Here is a 19,834-nt window from a genome sequence, read left to right as displayed (position 1 = left end):
TTGTCCCCTGCTATGCTGATCAAGCCAATGATGCTCGTCTTCCAGCCGTCTGGGGCTCCCCACCATCCTGTCCTGCTGGGCCAGAAACTCTGGGCTCACCCAGGCAAGGCCCAGAGTTGGGGTTACCGCCCCCCTGCAGAGCCACACAGACACTAAACCGGCTCAGCTCTAGGAAGGCTCCCCCATAAGGGCTCAGCATCCTGGAACACAGACCCCAAAGGGGGACCAAAACCCCAAATAAATCCGCCTTACTCGGTGTAAAAGTTTTATGCAGAGAAAGCTCCCTTTAACAATGAAAGAGAGAGATGCACACTGGTTAGTCTCCTTCCCCCCCTCTTCCCCAGTAACAATTATTTACACTGGACTTAATACAACACTTTTGATTATTATAAGTATAAAGAGTAGAATTTAAGTGCTTGCAAGTGAAGAGTCAGCTCAAAATAAGTTACTAAGTTCAAACAAACAAAAGAACGCCAGCTAAAGCTAACATACTAAGAACCTTGTTACATCTGAATTCTTGCCCTAAACAGTTGCTCTAAGCATCTCTTTCACAAGCTAGGTAGCCACCTTAATGCCACGGGAAAGCCACCCTGACTCCTACTTAACATCAGTGCTCTGCGGTGCTTCCCCTGCCAGGGCACCGACCCACCACCCAGACTTCGGCATCACGTACAAATGAGACGCAGATTCATTTCTCATTCACTGCTGGCCCCGGGAAGCCCGTAGCCCTCTGCCCAGCTTGTTCCCGATGCCAGGGGCCCCGGTGGGAATGAACGGAACAGGGAATCATCAAGCGATTCCTCTCCTCTCGCCCATTTCCAGCCTCGGGCAAACAGAGGCCAGGGTCCCCATCCCTGCACATCCTGGCTAATAGCCACTGATGGACCTGACCCCCAGGAATGTATCTAGTTCTTTTTGGGTGGCTCCCCTCTCTGACTGCAACGTCTCTCCACCTCTCTGGGCCTCGCTCCTATGGGACGGTCTATCCTCAGCACTGGGGTGTGATTCCCAGCTGGGGTGTCACTCATTAGCTACAAAGAGTAGTGTAGCTGCCGTGGCACAGGCAGCGGTGAGCAGCAGCATGGGCTAGCCATGCCAAGTGTGCACCGGCCAAACCCCCATGGCTACGCACTCAGGGCAGCTCATCTATACGGCCGCTCACCACTGCCTGCTGCAATGCCATCTGCAGCGCACTAGCGCCAGCCAGGTGGGTCCACGGGAGCTGAAAATCCCACCCTAGCTCCAAGTGCACGCAGAGCCCTGGACTTCATTTGCAACTCACTCTCCAGGGCCCTCCCCCACTCGCACACAGCAGCATCTCCTCCCTCCCCTGCGGGGCCCAGCCTTGCCTTCGGATGCAGCACAGAGCCAAGTCCAAATGCAGTCCTACCAAGCACCAACCAATCAGCTCTCCTGCCAGCGGTGTTTCCCCACCCCCTTCACCAACGAGCACCTCTGCTTTCCTCCACGGTGCTATGGTTGGGACCTGCAGCGCTTTAACCCTGTCCCTCTGCTCTCGCTAGGCTAGCTCTACGGGTTTAATTGGGCCCCAAGAGCCAGCACAGTTCAACGGGACAGACTCCTCTGCTGGAGACATCAATGGTCCAACTCCCCGTCAGGTGGCAGACTTTCCCCGGGCACTGCCCCAGAGACAAGAACTTGGTCCCAAGCATTAGGAGGCCTCCTTCCAGCTGGCAAAACTCTCTCGCTCCTCCGCCCAGGGTAGCTCAGCTGCGTTCCAGCTGATAGAACCCTGCCACGTGCGCACGTCCATCCCACGCCTGTCTCTGCAACGGCAGCGTTGGCTACGCACCAACACAAGAGCAGTCAGGACTTAGCTGTGCTCCTCTTCCTCGGCACGGCCCCTGGGGAGTCATCTGCCCCTGTGCATGTGTAACCCACACACCTAGTGTGGGTCACTGTCCCATGCAGTGGCACTTAGACCACAGCAACAGCTAAGGACAAGGGAACCTCTACAGCATAGGCTGAGAGCCAGCTGGCTTTGTAGCTCAAGCCAGGGCCGGCTTGAGCTATTCCTGTGCCCTGAGTAGTGGGCACGTGACACATGCGCGGCCCCGCCCCCCGGCGCGCTGTGCATCTTACAGCTGCCATCCGGCACCCCCATAGACTGGTGCCCCAGGCAGCTGCCCAGCTAGCCCCCACCCTTAATCCGGCCCTGGCTCAAGCTGTAGCAGCTCCTATACTAAGCTTCAGAGATCCCAGGTTCAAATCTGCCTGGTGGTGGTTAGATACACTCTCTCCTTTAACTCCCACTCTGCTCCTGGAAAGCCCTGCCCTGTCCTGAACAGCACTCAGCTTTCGTCTCCTCTCCGGTCCCGCCACATGGAAATTTTGCATGGAAAAGAAAGGTGCAAACACAATCCATGCTGGGCACCGGACTGGTAGCTTTGCTTTGTCTCCCTGCTTCCCTCTTGGCCAAGAGCCACCTCTCCTCACATCACCCCTGTCACATCTATTGCAGCTCCTCTGGCCAGGTACCGGCTCTTTCGCCTTTCTGCAAAGCGCCGGGCACAGCGGTGCAATTGATAAAGCAAGAAAGGAGAGTCTGGAGCACTGAGGCAGGCCTAGCAGAGCAGCACCCACCGGGTAGAGCCAGGAGAACTTACAGCAAGAATCAAGACACCTGGACCAGTAGACAGACAAATTCGGAGGTGCAGAATTTATTGCCGGACTCACAGGGGCTTGTGCATTGTGTGGAGCCCTCAGCAATGGCACAGACCTAAAGCCAGCTTAGGAGATCCCCCCTCCCCCCAGATGTAATGCGTTCTGGGACACATTTAAACACTTGAAAAATCCATCACTTCTTTGCGTTAGTCACCATGAGCCCGGGGGCATTTCAGCAACCTTCCGGTGAGGTTTGCATGTGTAAAACCACCTAGCGGAGCTGGGCAGCGCGGCACCCCAGGGAGAAATGGGAACAACACAGGTCAATTACGAAGCCTCAGATTTACAAAAGGAAACACTTGAAATTAATCATAATTAAAAGCCAGGTTAAGTGTTTGCCCACGGAAGCTTATGCTCCAACACTTCAGTTAGTCTATAAAGTGCCACAGGACTCCTCGCCACGCCAGGCAAGTGGATGAAACACTCCAGACCAGACCTGCTTGTAGAGGGCTCTAGAACAAAAGAGAGTGGCCCACAAGGGACATAGAGACTGTGTCGAAATAGTTTGGTTGAAACATCTTTTCAGCAGTAGATGGTTTTATGGTCATTTCAATGCAAATAGATATTTGGGGGGTTTCTGTGCCTCTCCCTTTTCCAGTGGAAAATAAATGGGATGAAAGCCAAATATGAGCTGTTTTTCACAAAAGAGCAGTTCTACTAAACAAACAGCAAACAAATAAAATAAAATAAAATAAAATAAAATAAAATAAAATAAAATAAAATACCACTTTTTCTCCTCCTAAAACATTTTGCAGGAAACTTGCAACTGTCTTCTACTGCTGATTTGTGGTCTGAGACTCTCTGCTCCAGCAATATCCATGGTCTGGTAGGACCACAGATGTTGCTGGGCCAGAGAGCTCCACCCACAGAGGTTGCCAGTGGCTGGGAGCTCAGCCGGTCTGGCAGCAGGCAGCCTGCAGGGCCAGTAGTCTGGGGGCAGGGAGCTTGGCCAACGGTCCGGCAGCCAGAGCAGGGCTGGGCATGGAGCCATGGCAGCCGGAAGGGGATCTCTACCGGCTGGGAGCAGGGAGCCCCTGAGGCTGGGAGATGAGCCCCGCCGGCCGGAGCGGGTCCCTGACAGTGAGCCGGGGGCCGAGCACTGGCTGGGCCGGTGGCCAGGAGGGGAGCCCTGGGAGAACTTGAGGCTTGACCTCCCCTGCTCCGGCAAACTCCCTCTTTCGAGACCACTCAGGGGCAGAGGGCGCTGGACCAGCTTTCATCACGCTGGCTTTTCCCAGGCGAGGCCATGCCCACCAGACAGCATGGAGCGGCCATTCTGCTGCGTGCTCTGCGTGTGTTTGTCGCCCTGTTCTGAGGGCAAGACAGCAGCACTGTCCAGAGTTGTGTGAACAAGGTGACTCTTGGGGTCTTCTGTTCTCTTCACTGGTCTAGTCCTGCAGGCAATAACCGCAGCAGAAGGAAAGTGGTTTGGAGGGAGCCTAATGGACCCACATTTAAACGGCAAGTGACCCAATAGCCTGGTGATATTTTGTCTGAGGAGGGGAGATTGAGCAGAATAAGTCTTGTGACTGAGACAGAATTATTGTAGGAGTGATTATTTTACAAACAGCTACTTGGCTGCTGACCTTGGGTCCCGCTCTGCCGCCGGCCCCACACACAGGGGCTTGGCCAATAACCCCGAGTCCCACTCTGCTGCCGGCCCCGCGCACAGGGGCTTGGCCGATGACCCCGAGTCCCGCTCTGCTGCCGGCCCCGCGCACAGGGGCTTGGCCGATGACCCTGAGTCCCGCTCTGCTGCCGGCCCCGCGCACAGGGGCTTGGCCGATGACCCCGAGTCCCACTCTGCTGCCGGCCCCGCGCACAGGGGCTTGGCCGATGACCCCGAGTCCCGCTCTGCTGCCGGCCCCGCGCACAGGGGCTTGGCCGATGACCCTGAGTCCCGCTCTGCTGCCGGCCCCGCGCACAGGGGCTTGGCCGATGACCCCGAGTCCCGCTCTGCTGCCGGCCCCGCGCACAGGGGCTTGGCCGATGACCCCGAGTCCCGCTCTGCTGCCGGCCCCGCGCACAGGGGCTTGGCCAATGACCCCGAGTCCCGCTCTGCTGCCAGCCCCACGCACAGGGGCTTGGCCAATGACCCCGAGTCCCGCTCTGCTGCCGGCCCCGCGCACAGGGGCTTGGCCGATGACCCCGAGTCCCGCTCTGCTGCCAGCCCCGCGCACAGGGGCTTGGCCGATGACCCCGAGTCCTGCTCTGCTGCCGGCCCCACGCACAGGGGCTTGGCCGATGACCCCGAGTCCCGCTCTGCTGCCGGCCCCGCGCACAGGGGCTTGGCCAATGACCCCGAGTCCCGCTCTGCTGCCGGCCCCACGCACAGGGGCTTGGCCAATGACCCCGAGTCCCGCTCTGCTGCCGGCCCCACACACAGGGGCTTGGCCAATGACCCCGAGTCCCGCTCTGCTGTCGGCCCCGCGCACAGGGGCTTGGCCGATGACCCCGAGTCCCGCTCTGCTGCCGGCCCCATGCACAGGGGCTTGGCCGATGACCCCGAGTCCCGCTCTGCTGTCGGCCCCGCGCACAGGGGCTTGGCCGATGACCCCGAGTCCCGCTCTGCTGCCGGCCCCACGCACAGGGGCTTGGCCGATGACCCCGAGTCCTGCTCAGCTGCTGGCGCTACCGCCAAGCCCCGCATGCGGCCCTGCCCAGCTACTGAGCCCAGGATCCTGCCCACTGGCCCCGCATGCACCCCCAACTGCCAGCCCTAGCTCTAAGGGGCTGTGAGGGGAGCGGACAGAGATCATAGAATCATAGAATCATAGGACTGGAAGGGACCTCAAGAGGTCATCGAGTCCAGCCCCCCGCCCTCAAGGCAGGACCAAGCTCCGTCTACACCATCCCTGACAGATGTCTATCTAACCTGTTCTTAAATATCTCCAGAGAGGGAGATTCCACCACCTCCCTTGGCAATTTATTCCAATATTTGACCACCCTGACAGTTAGGAATTTTTTCCTAATGTCCAATCTAAACCTCCCCTGCTGCACTTTAAGCCCATTACTCCTTGTCCTGTCCTCAGAAACCAAGAGGAACAAATTTTCTCCTTCCTCCTTGTGACACCCTTTTAGATATTTGAAAACCGCTATCATGTCCCCCCTTAATCTTCTTTTTTCCAAACTAAACAAGCCCAGTTCATGAAGCCTGGCTTCATAGGTCATGTTCTCTAGACCTTTAATCATTCTTGTCGCTCTTCTCTGTACCCTTTCCAATTTCTCCACATCTTTCTTGAAATGTGGCGCCCAGAACTGGACACAGTACTCCAGCTGAGGCCTAACTAGTGCAGAGTAGAGTGGCAGAATGACTTCACGAGTTTTGCTTACAACACACCTGTTGATACAACCTAGAATCATATTTGCTTTTTTTGCAACAGCATCACACTGTTGACTCATATTCAACTTGTGGTCCACTATGACCCCTAGATCCCTTTCCGCCATGCTCCTTCCTAGACAGTCGCTTCCCATCTTGTATGTATGGAACTGATTGTTCCTTCCTAAGTGGAGCACTTTGCATTTCTCTTTATTAAACCTCATCCTGTTTACCTCTGACCATTTCTCTAACTTGCTAAGTCATTTTGAATTATGTCCCTATCCTCCAAAGAAGTCGCAACCCCACCCAGTTTGGTATCATCTGCAAACTTAATAAACGTACTCTCTATCCCAATATCTACATCATTGATGAAGATATTGAACAGTACGGGTCCCAAAACAGACCCTTGAGGAACTCCACTTGTTATCCCTTTCCAGCAGGATTTAGAACCGTTAACAACAACTCTCTGACTACGGTTATCCAGCCAATTATGCACCCACCTTATCGTGGCCCTATCTAAGTTATATTTGCCTAGTTTATCAATAAGAATATCATGAGAGACCGTATCAAATGCCTTACTAAAGTCTAGGTATATGACATCCACCGCTTCTCCCTTATCCACAAGGCTCGTTATCTTATCAAAGAAAGCTATCAGATTAGTTTGGCATGACTTGTTCTTCACAAACCCATGCTGGCTATTCCCTATCACTTTATTACCTTCCAAGTGTTTGCATAGGATTTCCTTAATTACCTGCTCCATTATCTTCCCTGGGACAGACGTTAAACTGACCGGTCTATAGTTTCCTGGGTTGTTCTTATTCCCCTTTTTATAGATGGGCACAATATTTGCCCTTTTCCAGGCTTCTGGAATCTCCCCTGTCTGCCATGATTTTTCAAAGATCATAGCTAAAGGCTCAGATACCTCCTCTATCAGCTCCTTGAGTATCCTGGGATGCATTTCATCAGGACCTGGTGACTTGCTGACATCTAACTTTCCTAAGTGATTTTTAACTTGTTCTTTGTGTATCCTATCTTCTAAACTTACCCTCTCTCTGCTTGTATTCACTACGTTAGGCACACCTCCAGACTTCTCGGTGAAGACCGAAACAAAGAAGTCATTGAGCATCTCCGCCATTTCCAAGTTCCCTGTTACTGCTTCTCCCTCCTCACTAAGCAGTGGGCCTACCCTGTCCTTGTGTGACGGCACGTTGGGGGTTCCCCGTCTCCTGCACCCCGAAATGGCACAAACAGACTGCACCAGCCAGTGGAATTGAGGGTGGTTTATTGCTCCTCCAGCACAGCGCAGCACAGATGTAATCTGGTTACAGGAACTGGGCTAGGATGCCTCAGGCCCCCTTGAGATGGGGGAGACTGGGCCCCTAAACTCCAGCCCCTTCCCCTAGGCTCTCCTCCATGCCCTCCGACAGCCAGCAACCAACTCCCTAACTTCCAGCCCTGCCCCCCAGCCAAGGCAGCATTCCACCTTCCTTTGTTCCTCTCCATGGGGGGTGTCTGGCCACTGGTTTGCATAGTGACTCATCCTGTTTTGCTGGGTCGTGGTACCCACGGCAGCCAGTGGGGGTTCCCCCAGAGCCAGCAGCATAGAAACCAGCCAGGTACCCCCACTACGTCACAGTTCTCCCCCCTCCGAGAGTGAACTGAGCAGGGTCACTCCGCTCGTGACCTAGGGAAGTTCGGGTCCTCTGCGTGGGAACCCGCCCCGGGGACATGGGTGCTCCCCTTGACTCGGGCCGGCCGTGGCGAGGCCCCACATGAATTGGCTTCCCTCTGTCCACTCGCCGCCCCGCTCCAGGGCGACTGACGCAGGCCTGTCCTCGGGGGTCACACCCACCCTTCCGCTGGCCTTGATCTCTGGCCGGGGTCTCTCGGGCCAGGGCCATGAGCCCAGCGAGCCTTTGCTGGACAGCCAGGGCGGCTTCCACCCCCGATGCTCCATCCAGGGAGGACTTCCCCTCCCATAACTCTCTCAGCAAGCCCAGAGGGTCCTCTATCTGGGGTAGAGACCCCCAAGCCGCTTTCCTCCTGTCTTGGGCCTTCCCGCCCCTCTGGCAGGAGTCACAGGACCGGCAGTACCGCTGCACGGCTGTAAAGATTCCCGGCCAATAGAAGTGCTGGAGCAGCTTCAGCCGGGTGCTCCGGATCCCCCGGTGGCCCCCAACGGGGACATCGTGGGCCAAATACAGCAGCTTGAGGCGATACTTTTGGGGGACGACCAGCTGCCGCTGGACACCCCATGCCCTCGCCTTCCTGGGGGGGAGCCACTCACGGAACAGGAGCCCACGCTCCCGCAGGAATCTCTCCTGGCCACCTCTCCCCCGGGGCTGAGCTGCACGGAGGCCAGCCTGGTCCCTCAGCCTCTGCAAGGAGGGGTCTGCCTGCACCTCAGCCTGGAATTCAGCTGCTGAGGCAGGGATCGGGACCTGTCCCCCACCTCTGCCTAGGTCCGGAGTCCCAGCCTGGCTGGACCCCGTGTCCACTGGGATGGGACCCTGAGGACGCTGCCAGGAGTCCTTCCCTGGACCCACGTTGTCAGCCCCCCGCTGGCTCTGGCTCCGGGTAGTGACTAGAGCCCGCTGGGATTCATGGGGCCACTCCTCTAGGTCGTTCCCCATCAGCACCTCGGTGGGCAAGTGCGGGTGCACCCCCACTTCCTTGAGGCCTTCCTTCGCCCCCCATTTCAGATGCACCCTGGCTACAGGCACCTTAAACGGGGACCCGTCTATGCCCTTCAGGGTCAGCTGCGCGTGGGGTAGTATCCGCTCCTGGGCCACTATGTCAGATCGGGCCAGAGTCACCTCCGCCCCCGTGTCCCAGAAGCCCGTCACCTTCCTACCATCCACCTCCAGGGGTATGAGGCACTCGCTCCGCAGGGGCCGTCCTGCCCCCACCCGGTACACGGAGAAATCCGCCTCCTGAGAATCAGACCTCCCAGGGGAGGTGCACTGAGCATCCTTCCCCTCTCTCTGAGCTGAGGTTTGCCTGCCAGCCCCTGCCTCTGGGGCAGCCTGCCCTTCCTCCCGCCCCAGCCAGTTAACCCTGGACAGTCCCCGGTCCTGGGACCTGGTGCACTGAGCCCTCTTGTGGCCTTTTTGCCCACAGCGATGGCAAGTTAGGCTTTGGGCTGTCTCTGTCCAGGCCCTGGCTGGTTCTCTGGGGCGCAGACGACCTGTTCCTTGGTCTCGCCCCGTAGTTGACTCCCTCCGTCGCTCAGCCGAGATCCGGTCTCTGCGCGGTTCCCTTTCTCTCCGGGACTCCCGTTCACACCCGGACCGGCTCTCCGTGAACTCATCCGCCAGTCTCCCGGCCTCCTGGGGGTTCTCTGGTCTCCGGTCCTTGAGCCACAGCCTCAGTTTGGGTGGGCACGCTTCATAGAACTGCTCCATCATGACCAGCTTGAGCAGCTCCTCTGCGGTCTGGGCTCCAACTCCAGACACCCACTTGCGGCAGTATTGCGCCAGGCGGGAGGCCAGGTCCACATAGGTCTCCCGTGGCCCTTTCTGTACCCCCCGGAACTTCTTCCTGTATATCTCGGGGGTCAGCCCGAACTTGTGCAGCAGGGCCTCCTTGACTCGGTTGTAATCCCCTGGCTGTAGGTCCTCCAGCTGACTGAGCACTCCGGCCGCCTCCTGGCTCAGTGCGGGGATGAGCTCCTGCAGCCAGTCAGCTGGGGGAACCCGTTGCAGTCCACAGGCCCTCTCAAAGGAGCTGAGGAACCCGTCTATGTCACCCATGTCCTTCAATTGGGCCACCACGAGCCTCTCCAAGTGGCTGGCAGCCCTGGGACCTTGGGGCCCATCCGCACTTGGCGCAGCCGGTGCCCCGCCGGTTCTCCGCTCTGCCATGGCCAGCTCATGCTGTCGCTGCCTCTCTCGATCTTGGCGCTCCTTCTCTCGGTCCTCTACTTCCAATTCCCTGATCCGCAGCTGGATCTCCAGCCGCCGCAGCTCCGCTGGGCTGGCCCCTGCCCTAGATGGGCTACGGCTTGCAGGCCTCCCGGGAGACGCTGTCTCATCTCTCCGTTGGGTTCCAGCGCTCCTCCCCCTCTCTGAGCCTGACACACTCTCAGGGGGGGTCTGGCTGCTTCCCCTGGGGACAAGATCCTGGCCCTGTGGCTGGTCATTCTCTTCCAGCTGGGTAATCAGCTGGGCCTTGGTTGCTTTCCGCACAGGCAAGCCCCTCTCTCTGCACAGCCCCACCAGCTCTGCCTTCAAGAGTCGGGCGTAGGCCATCTGCCCGCTGGTCCCCTTGGTGCAGACTCACCAGTCTAGTGCTGCAGCGCCCCACGATTCCAGGAACCGCTTCGCTCTGTCTCCAGCACGCCTGGCTCCAGGGCTCTTGCTTCTACTGCGCCTTGTCGCTTGCCGCTGGGAGCTTCATCCACGGGGTGCAGTGCATCCCACTTCTGACACCAGTGTGACGGCACGTTGGGGGTTCCCCGTCTCCTGCACCCCGAAATGGCACAAACAGACTGCACCAGCCAGTGGAATTGAGGGTGGTTTATTGCTCCTCCAGCACAGCGCAGCACAGATGTAATCTGGTTACAGGAACTGGGCTAGGATGCCTCAGGCCCCCTTGAGATGGGGGAGACTGGGCCCCTAAACTCCAGCCCCTTCCCCTAGGCTCTCCTCCATGCCCTCCGACAGCCAGCAACCAACTCCCTAACTTCCAGCCCTGCCCCCCAGCCAAGGCAGCATTCCACCTTCCTTTGTTCCTCTCCATGGGGGGTGTCTGGCCACTGGTTTGCATAGTGACTCATCCTGTTTTGCTGGGTCGTGGTACCCACGGCAGCCAGTGGGGGTTCCCCCAGAGCCAGCAGCATAGAAACCAGCCAGGTACCCCCACTACGTCACACCTTGGTCTTCCTCTTGCTTTTAATGTATTTATAAAAAGTCTTCTTGTTTCCCTTTATGCCTGTAGCTAGTTTGATCTCATTTTGTGCCTTTGCCTTTCTAATCTTGCCCCTGCATTCCCGTGTTGCTTGCCTATATTCATCCTTTGTTAGTTGTCCTAGTTTCCATTTTTTATATGACTCCTTTTTTATTTTGAGATCGTGCAAGATCTCCTTGTTAAGCCAAGCTGGTCTTTTGCCATATTTTCTATCTTTCCTACACAGCAGAATTGTTTGCTTTTGGGCCCTTAACAACGTCCCTTTGAAATACTTCCAACTCTCCTCAGTTGTTTTTCCCTTCAGTCTTGCTTCCCATGGGACCTTACCTACAAGTTCTCTGAGCTTATCAAAATCTGCCTTCCTGAAATCCATTACCTCAATTGTGCTGGTCTCCCTTCTACCTTTCCTTAAGATCATGAATTCTATTATTTCGTGAGCACTGTCCCCTATACTGTCTTCCACTTTCAAGTTCTCAACTAGTTCCTCCCTATTTGTTAAAACCAAATCCAGAACAGCTTCTCCTCTGGTAGCTTTTTCAACCTTCTGAAACAGAAAGTTGTCTCCAATGCAGTCCAGAAACTTATTGGATAGCCTGTGCCTCGCTGTGTTAGTTTCCCAACATATGTCTGGATAGTTGAAGTCCCCCATCACCACCAAATCTTGGGCTTTGGATAGTTTTGTTAATTGTTTAAAAAAGGCCTCATCCACCTCTTCCACCAGGCTAGGTGGCCTGTAGTAGACTCCTAGCATGATATCACCCTCGTTTTTTACCCCTTTTAGCTTAACCCAGAGACTCTCTACACAGCTATCTCCTACATTCATCTCCACTTCAGTCCAAGTGTGTACATTTTTAATATACAAGGCAACCCCTCCTCCCTTTTTTCCCTGTCTGTCCTTCCTGAGCAAGTCGTACCCTTCCATACCAACATTCCAATCATGCGTCCCATCCCACCAGGTTTCTGTAATACCAATGATATCATAGTTGTATTTATTGGTTAGCAATTCCAGTTCTTCCTGCTTATTACCCATACTTCTCGCATTTGTATATAGGCATCTAAGATAAGGGGGGGAGGGAGCATCTCAGCACCCCCACTCCAAAAATTGTTCCGGTGGCTGCCCATTAGTCCAGTCTTCCTAGCAATGGAAGTCCCCTGCACACCCAACAGCACGTATTGTTGTTTGGAAGGGGGTGCCTTTGCCTGTTGCTTGTAACTTCTGACTGCTTCACGAATGGCAAATGAGAATTCCCCACTGTACACAGCAGCGTTCCCTCACACAACCCCCCTCCCCCCCCACACACACACCTCATTCCACTTACAGGCAAACCTGGTGGTCCTTGAGGCCCACGGGGTCCTGGCTTCACTCGAACCTGTTGTCCATCTGCTGCTGTCCATAAGGCACTTCCCTGGTCATGGCCCTCACTTCCCTTTGCTTCACTGCCTGTCTTCTCCCGAAGCATGGCCCCTGTGTTATGCACTGGTTTCACAGCATCCTCGGGGTTTAGGGAAGTTTTAGAAGGGCTCTCTAGGGTTCCTCCACCCATAGGTGCCTCCGCCTCCCTACGGGATTCAGAAGAGGGGGGCCTGGATATGTTTCCTGCAGAGGCCGCTGCCTGACTGACCTCTGCAGACACTTTGGAGAAGATGGAAGGATTGTCTAGGTCTATGATGGCATCGGTTGGTTTGCTGGGTGAGAACCAGGTCCGAGAGCCTGAGTCTCCCTTCAGCTTTTCTGTGGTGATGTTCTCGTCCTGGGGTTTCGAAACGTGGTCTTTCTTGGAAGCCGGTCTGCTGACTTTAGGGGAGGGTCCCAAAAGGACAAAGTGATCATCAGCCACCTGAGCGTCTCGATGCCCAGAGGGAGGAACTGAGGTAACCGTGGTAACGGAATCACTGGCATTTTCTGTGATCTCCAACTCACTTCCGCCAATCCCGGGCCTGCCAGGTCCTGTAATTTTATTGTAGGTAGAGTTCAAAAGCTCAAAGCCTTCCTCTTGAATAGAAAGGCTTTCCTCCTCCTCGTCCTCCTCACCAGAGAGCCCTTTGGTAGACAGAGCTGAAGTGAGGGCACTTCCATTGGGATGAGGACTATGGTTGTCTCGGGGAGTCTCCCAGGTCAGGTTTCTCCTCAGGGCCAAATCCGAAGAGGTAAATTCTGAGCCCTGAAAGGGAGGAAGAAGAAACGTAATTTGTAACCATTGCAACCAGACAGAGCATTCTCTGATGGCATTCCAGGCCTCTGAAAACACCTGATGTTGCCATGTTGGTCCAAAATCAACCCGTGTTTGTTTTAGGTCCAACTGTTTCTCCCTCGCCCACGATGAGATGGGCATCAGGTACGGCTGGGTAACCACAGCATGGAGCAGTTGCTTCATTTATTTTTGATTACGCAGAGTTGCTGAGCAGTTTGGTTGATCTGGTTTAATGGGGAGGCCAGTTTATCCCTAATTTCAGAGCAAAATGGAACATCCCAGCCAAGGAGCCATAATCTAGAGCTCAATAGTTCACGAGTATGATTTTAAAAAACTGATAAAGGTCAATGCTTTGGATGCCCAAGTGACATTCAAGGCTGCGGACATGTAGTCCCTTCTTTTATCAGCCTTGAACAAAAAGGTAAAACAAAATTAAACACTGATTTTTGTGGGGGGAGCCAGGGACCAGAGTTCTGAGGATGGGAATCCAACCCTGGTGCAAGAGGAAAACCGAAGTCCATGGAGTTAAATGAAGCATACATCCATTCCCAAAGTCTTTGAGGTACAACTTTCAAAGCATGTAAAAGTCCCCTTGTGGTCCCTGCGCAGTCACATGCCCAGAGACACATTTCAATTAAGGGCAATTTGCTAAACGCCCAGCCCTCAATCTGCAACTTTCTCTTCCCTTTAACAGCCCCTGGAATAACACTCTAGGCCGCAAACCTCCTTGAGGGTGCAGCCAGGAAGGACGTTGGGAGATGGAGAGAGAGGAGGAAGCGCAGGCACTTGGATGTTCGAGGCAAATGAATGAATTACACATGGTAACCAGCAAGGGTTTCATTCTGGATTAGCCCATCACAGTCAACTGCCCCCTTTGGGATAGTGCAACCAGCAACTGTTCTTTCAGCTCCCTAGCACAAGAGAGACGGAGTCCTGCTACCTCAGCCTTCCCCGTACAGCTACAGGGGGGGAGTGGGGAAGAAGCCACAACATTTAAAGAGTTCCAAACTCACAAAGAAACACCCCCATCCCCCAGACAAGTAAGGTGTTCAGCCCCAGGCGGTGTAGCTAAATTAGAAGGAATGCTACACTTCATATTCAGGGGTGTTGTCACTGCCTCCAGATTTGGTTGACAGGGAGGCCTCACTCTAGAATTTTCAGCAAGTCAAGTCCTCTCTCCAGAAACAACACCCAGCATGTTCCTTGTTCTCCCCTGTATTTGCTTGTTGTCTCCCACTGTAAGTAGAGGCCTGGGCAGATTCAAAACCTGTGTCCGGATCCACCCGCAATCCACAAAAATGATCTGAGGCTAGCCGCCGCATCCACAGATGAGGAAACCCGGTGGATCCCTGGATTTGCAGGGCTCTAACTGTAAGCACTTTGGTGCAGGGGCAATATTGGTTTGTTTGTTTGTTCTGTGACTGTAGAGCTCCTAGCACCATTAAGTCCTCCTGGTCTTGACTGCCACAGTACAAATAATAAATCATAATCAGAACCCTCTTCGAGCAGTCACTAGAGGGAGACCAAGTCCCACACTTGTCTGGCCCTTTAAAATCGCCCACAGCTGAAGCTCCATTGGCGACAGCAACAACAGGAGTGCTAGTGTAGACAGAGTCAATCAGCGTTGTTCCACTGTTGCAAAATGGGGACACTCTCTCGTACACGAGATCCTCTCCAGCCCATCGGCATAGATCAGGGACTTGCTTTTAGAAGAGCAGGCGGGCAACATCATTTGGCTCAACTGTTTGCTAGGCACCTGGTCTTGATTAACAGACCCATTACTGCTGCTTTAGAAATGCTGAAATAATCTGTCACAAACAGCAAGTGGCATAATAAAGAGAGGAAACAGAGTATTAAACTTCCAGAATGTGGTACCTCATTTAACATGACAAGAGGGTGGGGAGAAATTGGAACAAGGAGGAAGGAAAACAGAACCCACTCACTTGCAGACACAGAGCTGTGGGAAGGATGCTAGTGTTAGAGCAGGTTAAGAGTCCCAAGAAAGCAGAGTAACAGTGGGTGGGGGAGGGGGGTTGTCCATCAATAGCTATGACCCTGCTGATAGGTTAACAAAAACATCCCCTTTTAAATTCAATGAGGCGATCTCTCAATTACAGAGAAAACTAAAGAAGACAACTCTTACCAGGCAACTTCCTGCCTCCGCAGCGTGCCCTAAAATATCACCAACAGCCTAAGGAAACAGTTTTTCATGCCAGGAATGTTTCTGAGATTTTGAAAATGTTGCCCTTTCTAAATCAGGACCAAGTCAAACGTCTCAAAATTGTTCATGATCTGAAAATGAGAGGTGGGGGGATTCAGTTCCAGTGAATGGAAACATTTTGTTTTGAATCTGTCAGGTTTAAAATATATATTACTATAATTAGCTTACATTTTCAAACAAAATTGGTTTCAAGCTGAAATGACAAAAAAATTCATTTCCAACATGTTGACAGAAGCACTGACAATTACAAAACTTTTTCAAAAGATAGCTCAAGTTGAGAAATTCATCAAAATCAACCCTTTCCCACAAAACGGTCTGATTTTGACGGACCAGCATTTTTCAATGAAAAACATCTTGTCATAATGTTTCTGATTAGCCACAATCCTGGGTATGAATCTCTCCTTGTGCAAATTTTACCCTAGTGTAATTCCAGTGACTCCCAATTTACAGGGTGTGGCATATCATTCTGCATAAATCACCAATTTTTAGGAAAAGCGGCGAGGAGTCCTGTGGCACCTTATAGACTAACTGAAGTGTTGGAGCATAAGCTTTCATGAGCAAAGCTTTCGTGCATGCATCTGACGAAGTGGGTCTTTGCCCACGAAAGCTTATGCTCCAACACTTCAGTTAGTCTATAAGGTGCCACAGGACTCCTCGCCGCTTTTGCAGATTCAGACTAACACGGCTACCCCTCTGATACTTGACACCAATTTTTAGGGGTTCTTTTGGGGTTGCTTAAGGTAAACGGTGCAGTATTTAAAAAGTATCGATGCTCACTAGAGAAACTTGTTTCACTCAGACTGGTTGCTCACGACAAGTAAGCCTTGGTTAATTACCAACGAAAATAACAACCACACCACTTCTATCTCATTCTGAGAGCTCACCGTGAAGATGCATTTTGTTCTTCAGGAAGTCTCCACACACAGCAGGACTGTATATGCAGAACTTTGCCCATAGTGGAAGCACTAGTATAAGTAGGGCTCTGACAATTACTGGCATTTTTTCTTCTCTCTTAGCTCATCCTGCTTTGAGCAGAGTTTAGATATGACAGTAATCCCCAGTGAAGATTTCCCCAAAAGACTAGTGTGTTCGAAGCACTTTTGGCCAACAACTCCAATGTTCATTTCCTCAAGAACTAAATGAAACCACAAAATTAAACTGCAAATGACTCACTTGAATGATCTCTACAGACAACGTGTGGTTGGGAAAACAGGGAACATGCCTGCATCAGTGATTTCTTCTAATACATAGAGCCCTGAACATAAAAATTTGGCATCTGCATCTGTAGCTGCGAAAATGAGTCGCGGTTATCTGTGCTGACACCTGCAGATGTGGATACCCGTGGATATAAAGCGGCTATCCACAAATTTGCAGGGTTCTAGATACAAAATTTATATCTGCATCCTCATCCATATCTGCAAAAATGAGCTGCTTTATATCCACAGATTTACAGGGCTCCACCCAGACTGCTCCTTGGAAGGCAGAGTTGGTTGGGTTTCTAGATTACTAAATATAAACACACACAATTTATGTAAAGGAAATTCAACTGAAACTTGGTGCCAAATAGTAAATCCCTCAGCTGGGAAGCTGTGGAAGGGCTGTCCTGTCAGGGATCTGGCTGAAATCGGTTTAAATTCCATACAGTTAGAAACTGCATTTCCACAATTAAAATGCAGAAAGGTCAATACCACGTTGCTGTCTGATGCACCGAGTTCCCAGTCATCCACCTCCCTGGAGCACATCTCACACCCCTTCCAGCTTCCTCCTTTCTGTGCTAACCAGGCTTGCGAATAACCAGCTCGAAACAGAGACTAAATAAAAATCACTTCCGAATGAATTATTTGAATCCAGAGAAGCCAGGTTCAAAACAGGAGGTTGGCCAGGAGTGAAGATTCTGGTTTGACATCGAAGCAGGCTAGAAGCAGAGCCTCAGAATGACACCCAGTTGCTCGCCTGAGAAGATTTATGGGCAGGATATAAACTTTCCTTGCACTCTCTCTGCTGTTTAACCCCAAGCCACTTCTCTCTTTTGTGGACATTCTTTAACAATTTAACTGTGGCATTTCCTTATCTTCAAAGGAACCGAGACAGGCACTATGGAAAGGAGTAAAATAAATTTGTCTTCTGCAGAGACACACGCACACGCATCAATCATTGAAGGGATGAAGATATGGGGGGAAAAGGACACATGCTAAAAGCCTTTACTAGTTGCAATCCAACCAGCCTGAACAACCAGGACAAATGATTTAATGATTTACAGCTATGCCCCCAACGGCGAGATGTCCCTACAGAGATCATCACCCACTCCAAATTACTCCCCTACCTTAGGAAAGCCGGTGGCAGCATGAGCTGCTTGCAAAGTCAGCAGCAGACAGGTCAGCACCAAGATCTTCATTGTGTCCAGCCGGGTAAAGCTAAGCTTGGGGAGTGGAACGGGCAGATTGTGCCGTTGGCATAAGACTCAAGGGATGCTACGTAGCCCTGCCCACTTCACTACCACAAAGCTAGTCCCAACAAGGGCTCTCATTTTCCTCAATGGAAGCACAGCCTGCAGCGAGGCGGGGCGCCGAAGCACACCACAGATTTCGGGCTGTTCTCTTCAGCCAAAAAGCCTTTGCCAATGTGTATCTACATGTCAGAGCGGGTAAGGAAATGGTGGTCGAAGGGCAGACCCTGAGCTCTCTCTGCTGCCGGCTGTGCCACTGTCCTCCTGGAGCCAGGGTGTGCTCAGATGGGAGAAAGGCTTCATTTAAACAGAGCCCAGGGCAAGGGTGCCCAATGACAGATACGCACTGTACCTCACAGCCCAGAGCAATCCTGCTTCCTAAGTGCAATTCAACACCGTTCCACTCCCTTCAACAGCAAAAGGAGATTAAAAAGGAAGGGCCGATGGTCCCTTTTAAAGTCCCATTTCTACCTCCCATCTCCCCTGTATTCTCCTCAGCCAAGTCCTTTCATCCAACATAGTAGCATCAGATCTAATGACACATCATGAATAACACACAAAGGGTGGGTGTGTCCATCTATGTGTGTTAATCTACTCTCTCCCCAGCATTGCTCTCCTACCAGGAGAACCATATCCCTCCATGTCGGGATGCTCTTAAACTACTTAATGGACTCTGGCAGCCGTATTTCCACAACCCTAAAACAGATCTTGAATAGCCAGACATCACATAGATAGTAGCCCAGTGTCTGTGAGTCTGTAACGCCAAAATGCTGGCTGTTCCCTCTGGGCGGCCCGTGGTGTATGGGGAGTGCAGGGCCCAAACAGCTGCTTGTGCCGCTTCCTCCCCCGCGGTAGCCCAGCTGAGTGGCGCAGAAGTCAGCCGATTGCCACGGTGGAAGGGGAAGGGAGGCGGGGTGGTGACGTACATACCCGGGGGTGGGGCCTGGCCATGTACATCACCGCCTCGCCCCCCTTCGCCTCCTGCTGCGGCACTCGGCTGACTTCTGCGCCGCTCAGCCGTGCTGCAATGGGGAAGCCCAAACGGCTGCTTGCTGCCTCGTGGCCGCCCGGCTGAGTGGCGCAGAAGTCAGCCCAGCACCATGGTGGGAGGCGAAGGAGGGCGGGGTGGTGACGTGCGGCATGACAGCGGCTCAAGGCCCCACCCCCTGGCCGTGAACATCACTGCCCCCCTTCGCCTCCCGCAGTGGCACTCAGCTGACTTCTGCACTGCTCAGCCAGGCCGCCTCATGGGAGCAAGTGGTGAAAGTGACTGTTTGGACTCTGTGGTCCCCCAAGTGAGAGGCAGGAGGGGGAGGAGGAGAGAGAGAGACGGAGAGAGGGGCAGGAGGTGGAGGAGAACTTAGAGAGAGAGAGAGGGGGAGGTAGAAGGAGGAGGAGGAGGAGGAGACCGGAGGCTCAGGAGAGAAGATCGACGTGCGGGAGAGACCTGAAAATCCCGTCTTATGACGGGCTAATGTGCTAGTCATATATATAGTAGGCAAGTGTCTGAGAGTCTGTAACGCAGAAACGCTGGCTTTTCCCTCTGGGTGGCCTGTGCTGCATGGGGAGTGTGGGGCCCAAACGGCCACTTGCTCCCCCGTGGTGGCCCGGCTGAGCGGCACCGAAGTCAGTCGAGCACCACAGCAGGAGGGGAAGGGAGGCGGAGGCTGGCCATGTATGTCACCGCCCCGCCCCCCTTTGCCTTCCGCTGAGGCGCTCGGCTGACTTCTGCGCCGCTCAGCCAAGCCACCGCAGGGGAGCCCAAACGGCCGCTTGCTCCCTCATGGCGGCCCGGCTGAGCAGTGCAGAAGTCAGCTGAGCGCCACGGCAGGAGGCGAATGGGGGCAGGGCAGTGACGTGCGGCGTGACAGCGGCTGCAGGCCCCGCCCCCTGGCTGTGAACATCACCGCCCCACCCCCCTTCACCTCCCGCCGTGGCGCTCGGCTGACATCTGCGCCACTCAGCCAGTCCGCCGCGGGGGAGCAAGTGGCACAAGCGACCACTTGGGCTCCACAGTCCCCATGCAGCATGGGGAGTGCGGAGCCCAAACAGTCGTTTGGGTT

General features: G+C 53.7%; 1 protein-coding gene across 1 annotated transcript in view; it reads right to left on the bottom strand.

The window, feature by feature from the left end:
• LOC102452610 (uncharacterized) overlaps nucleotides 1–19,834 on the bottom strand; it is a 227,754-nt gene that overhangs the window by 113,551 nt on the left and 94,369 nt on the right. Inside the window, exon 7 of the mRNA XM_089772994.1 lies at nucleotides 12,232–13,074. Within this exon, the coding sequence (XP_089629120.1) occupies nucleotides 12,232–13,074 (843 nt within the window). The remainder of the gene's footprint in view (nucleotides 1–12,231; nucleotides 13,075–19,834) is intronic.

Source organism: Pelodiscus sinensis, chromosome 23 (genome assembly GCF_052426305.1).
Source record: "Pelodiscus sinensis isolate ZL-2025 chromosome 23, ASM5242630v1, whole genome shotgun sequence".
Taxonomy (NCBI): domain Eukaryota; kingdom Metazoa; phylum Chordata; order Testudines; family Trionychidae; genus Pelodiscus; species Pelodiscus sinensis.
Note: the sequence above shows the minus strand (reverse complement) of the source record. Positions and strands in the feature narration are given on the sequence as shown.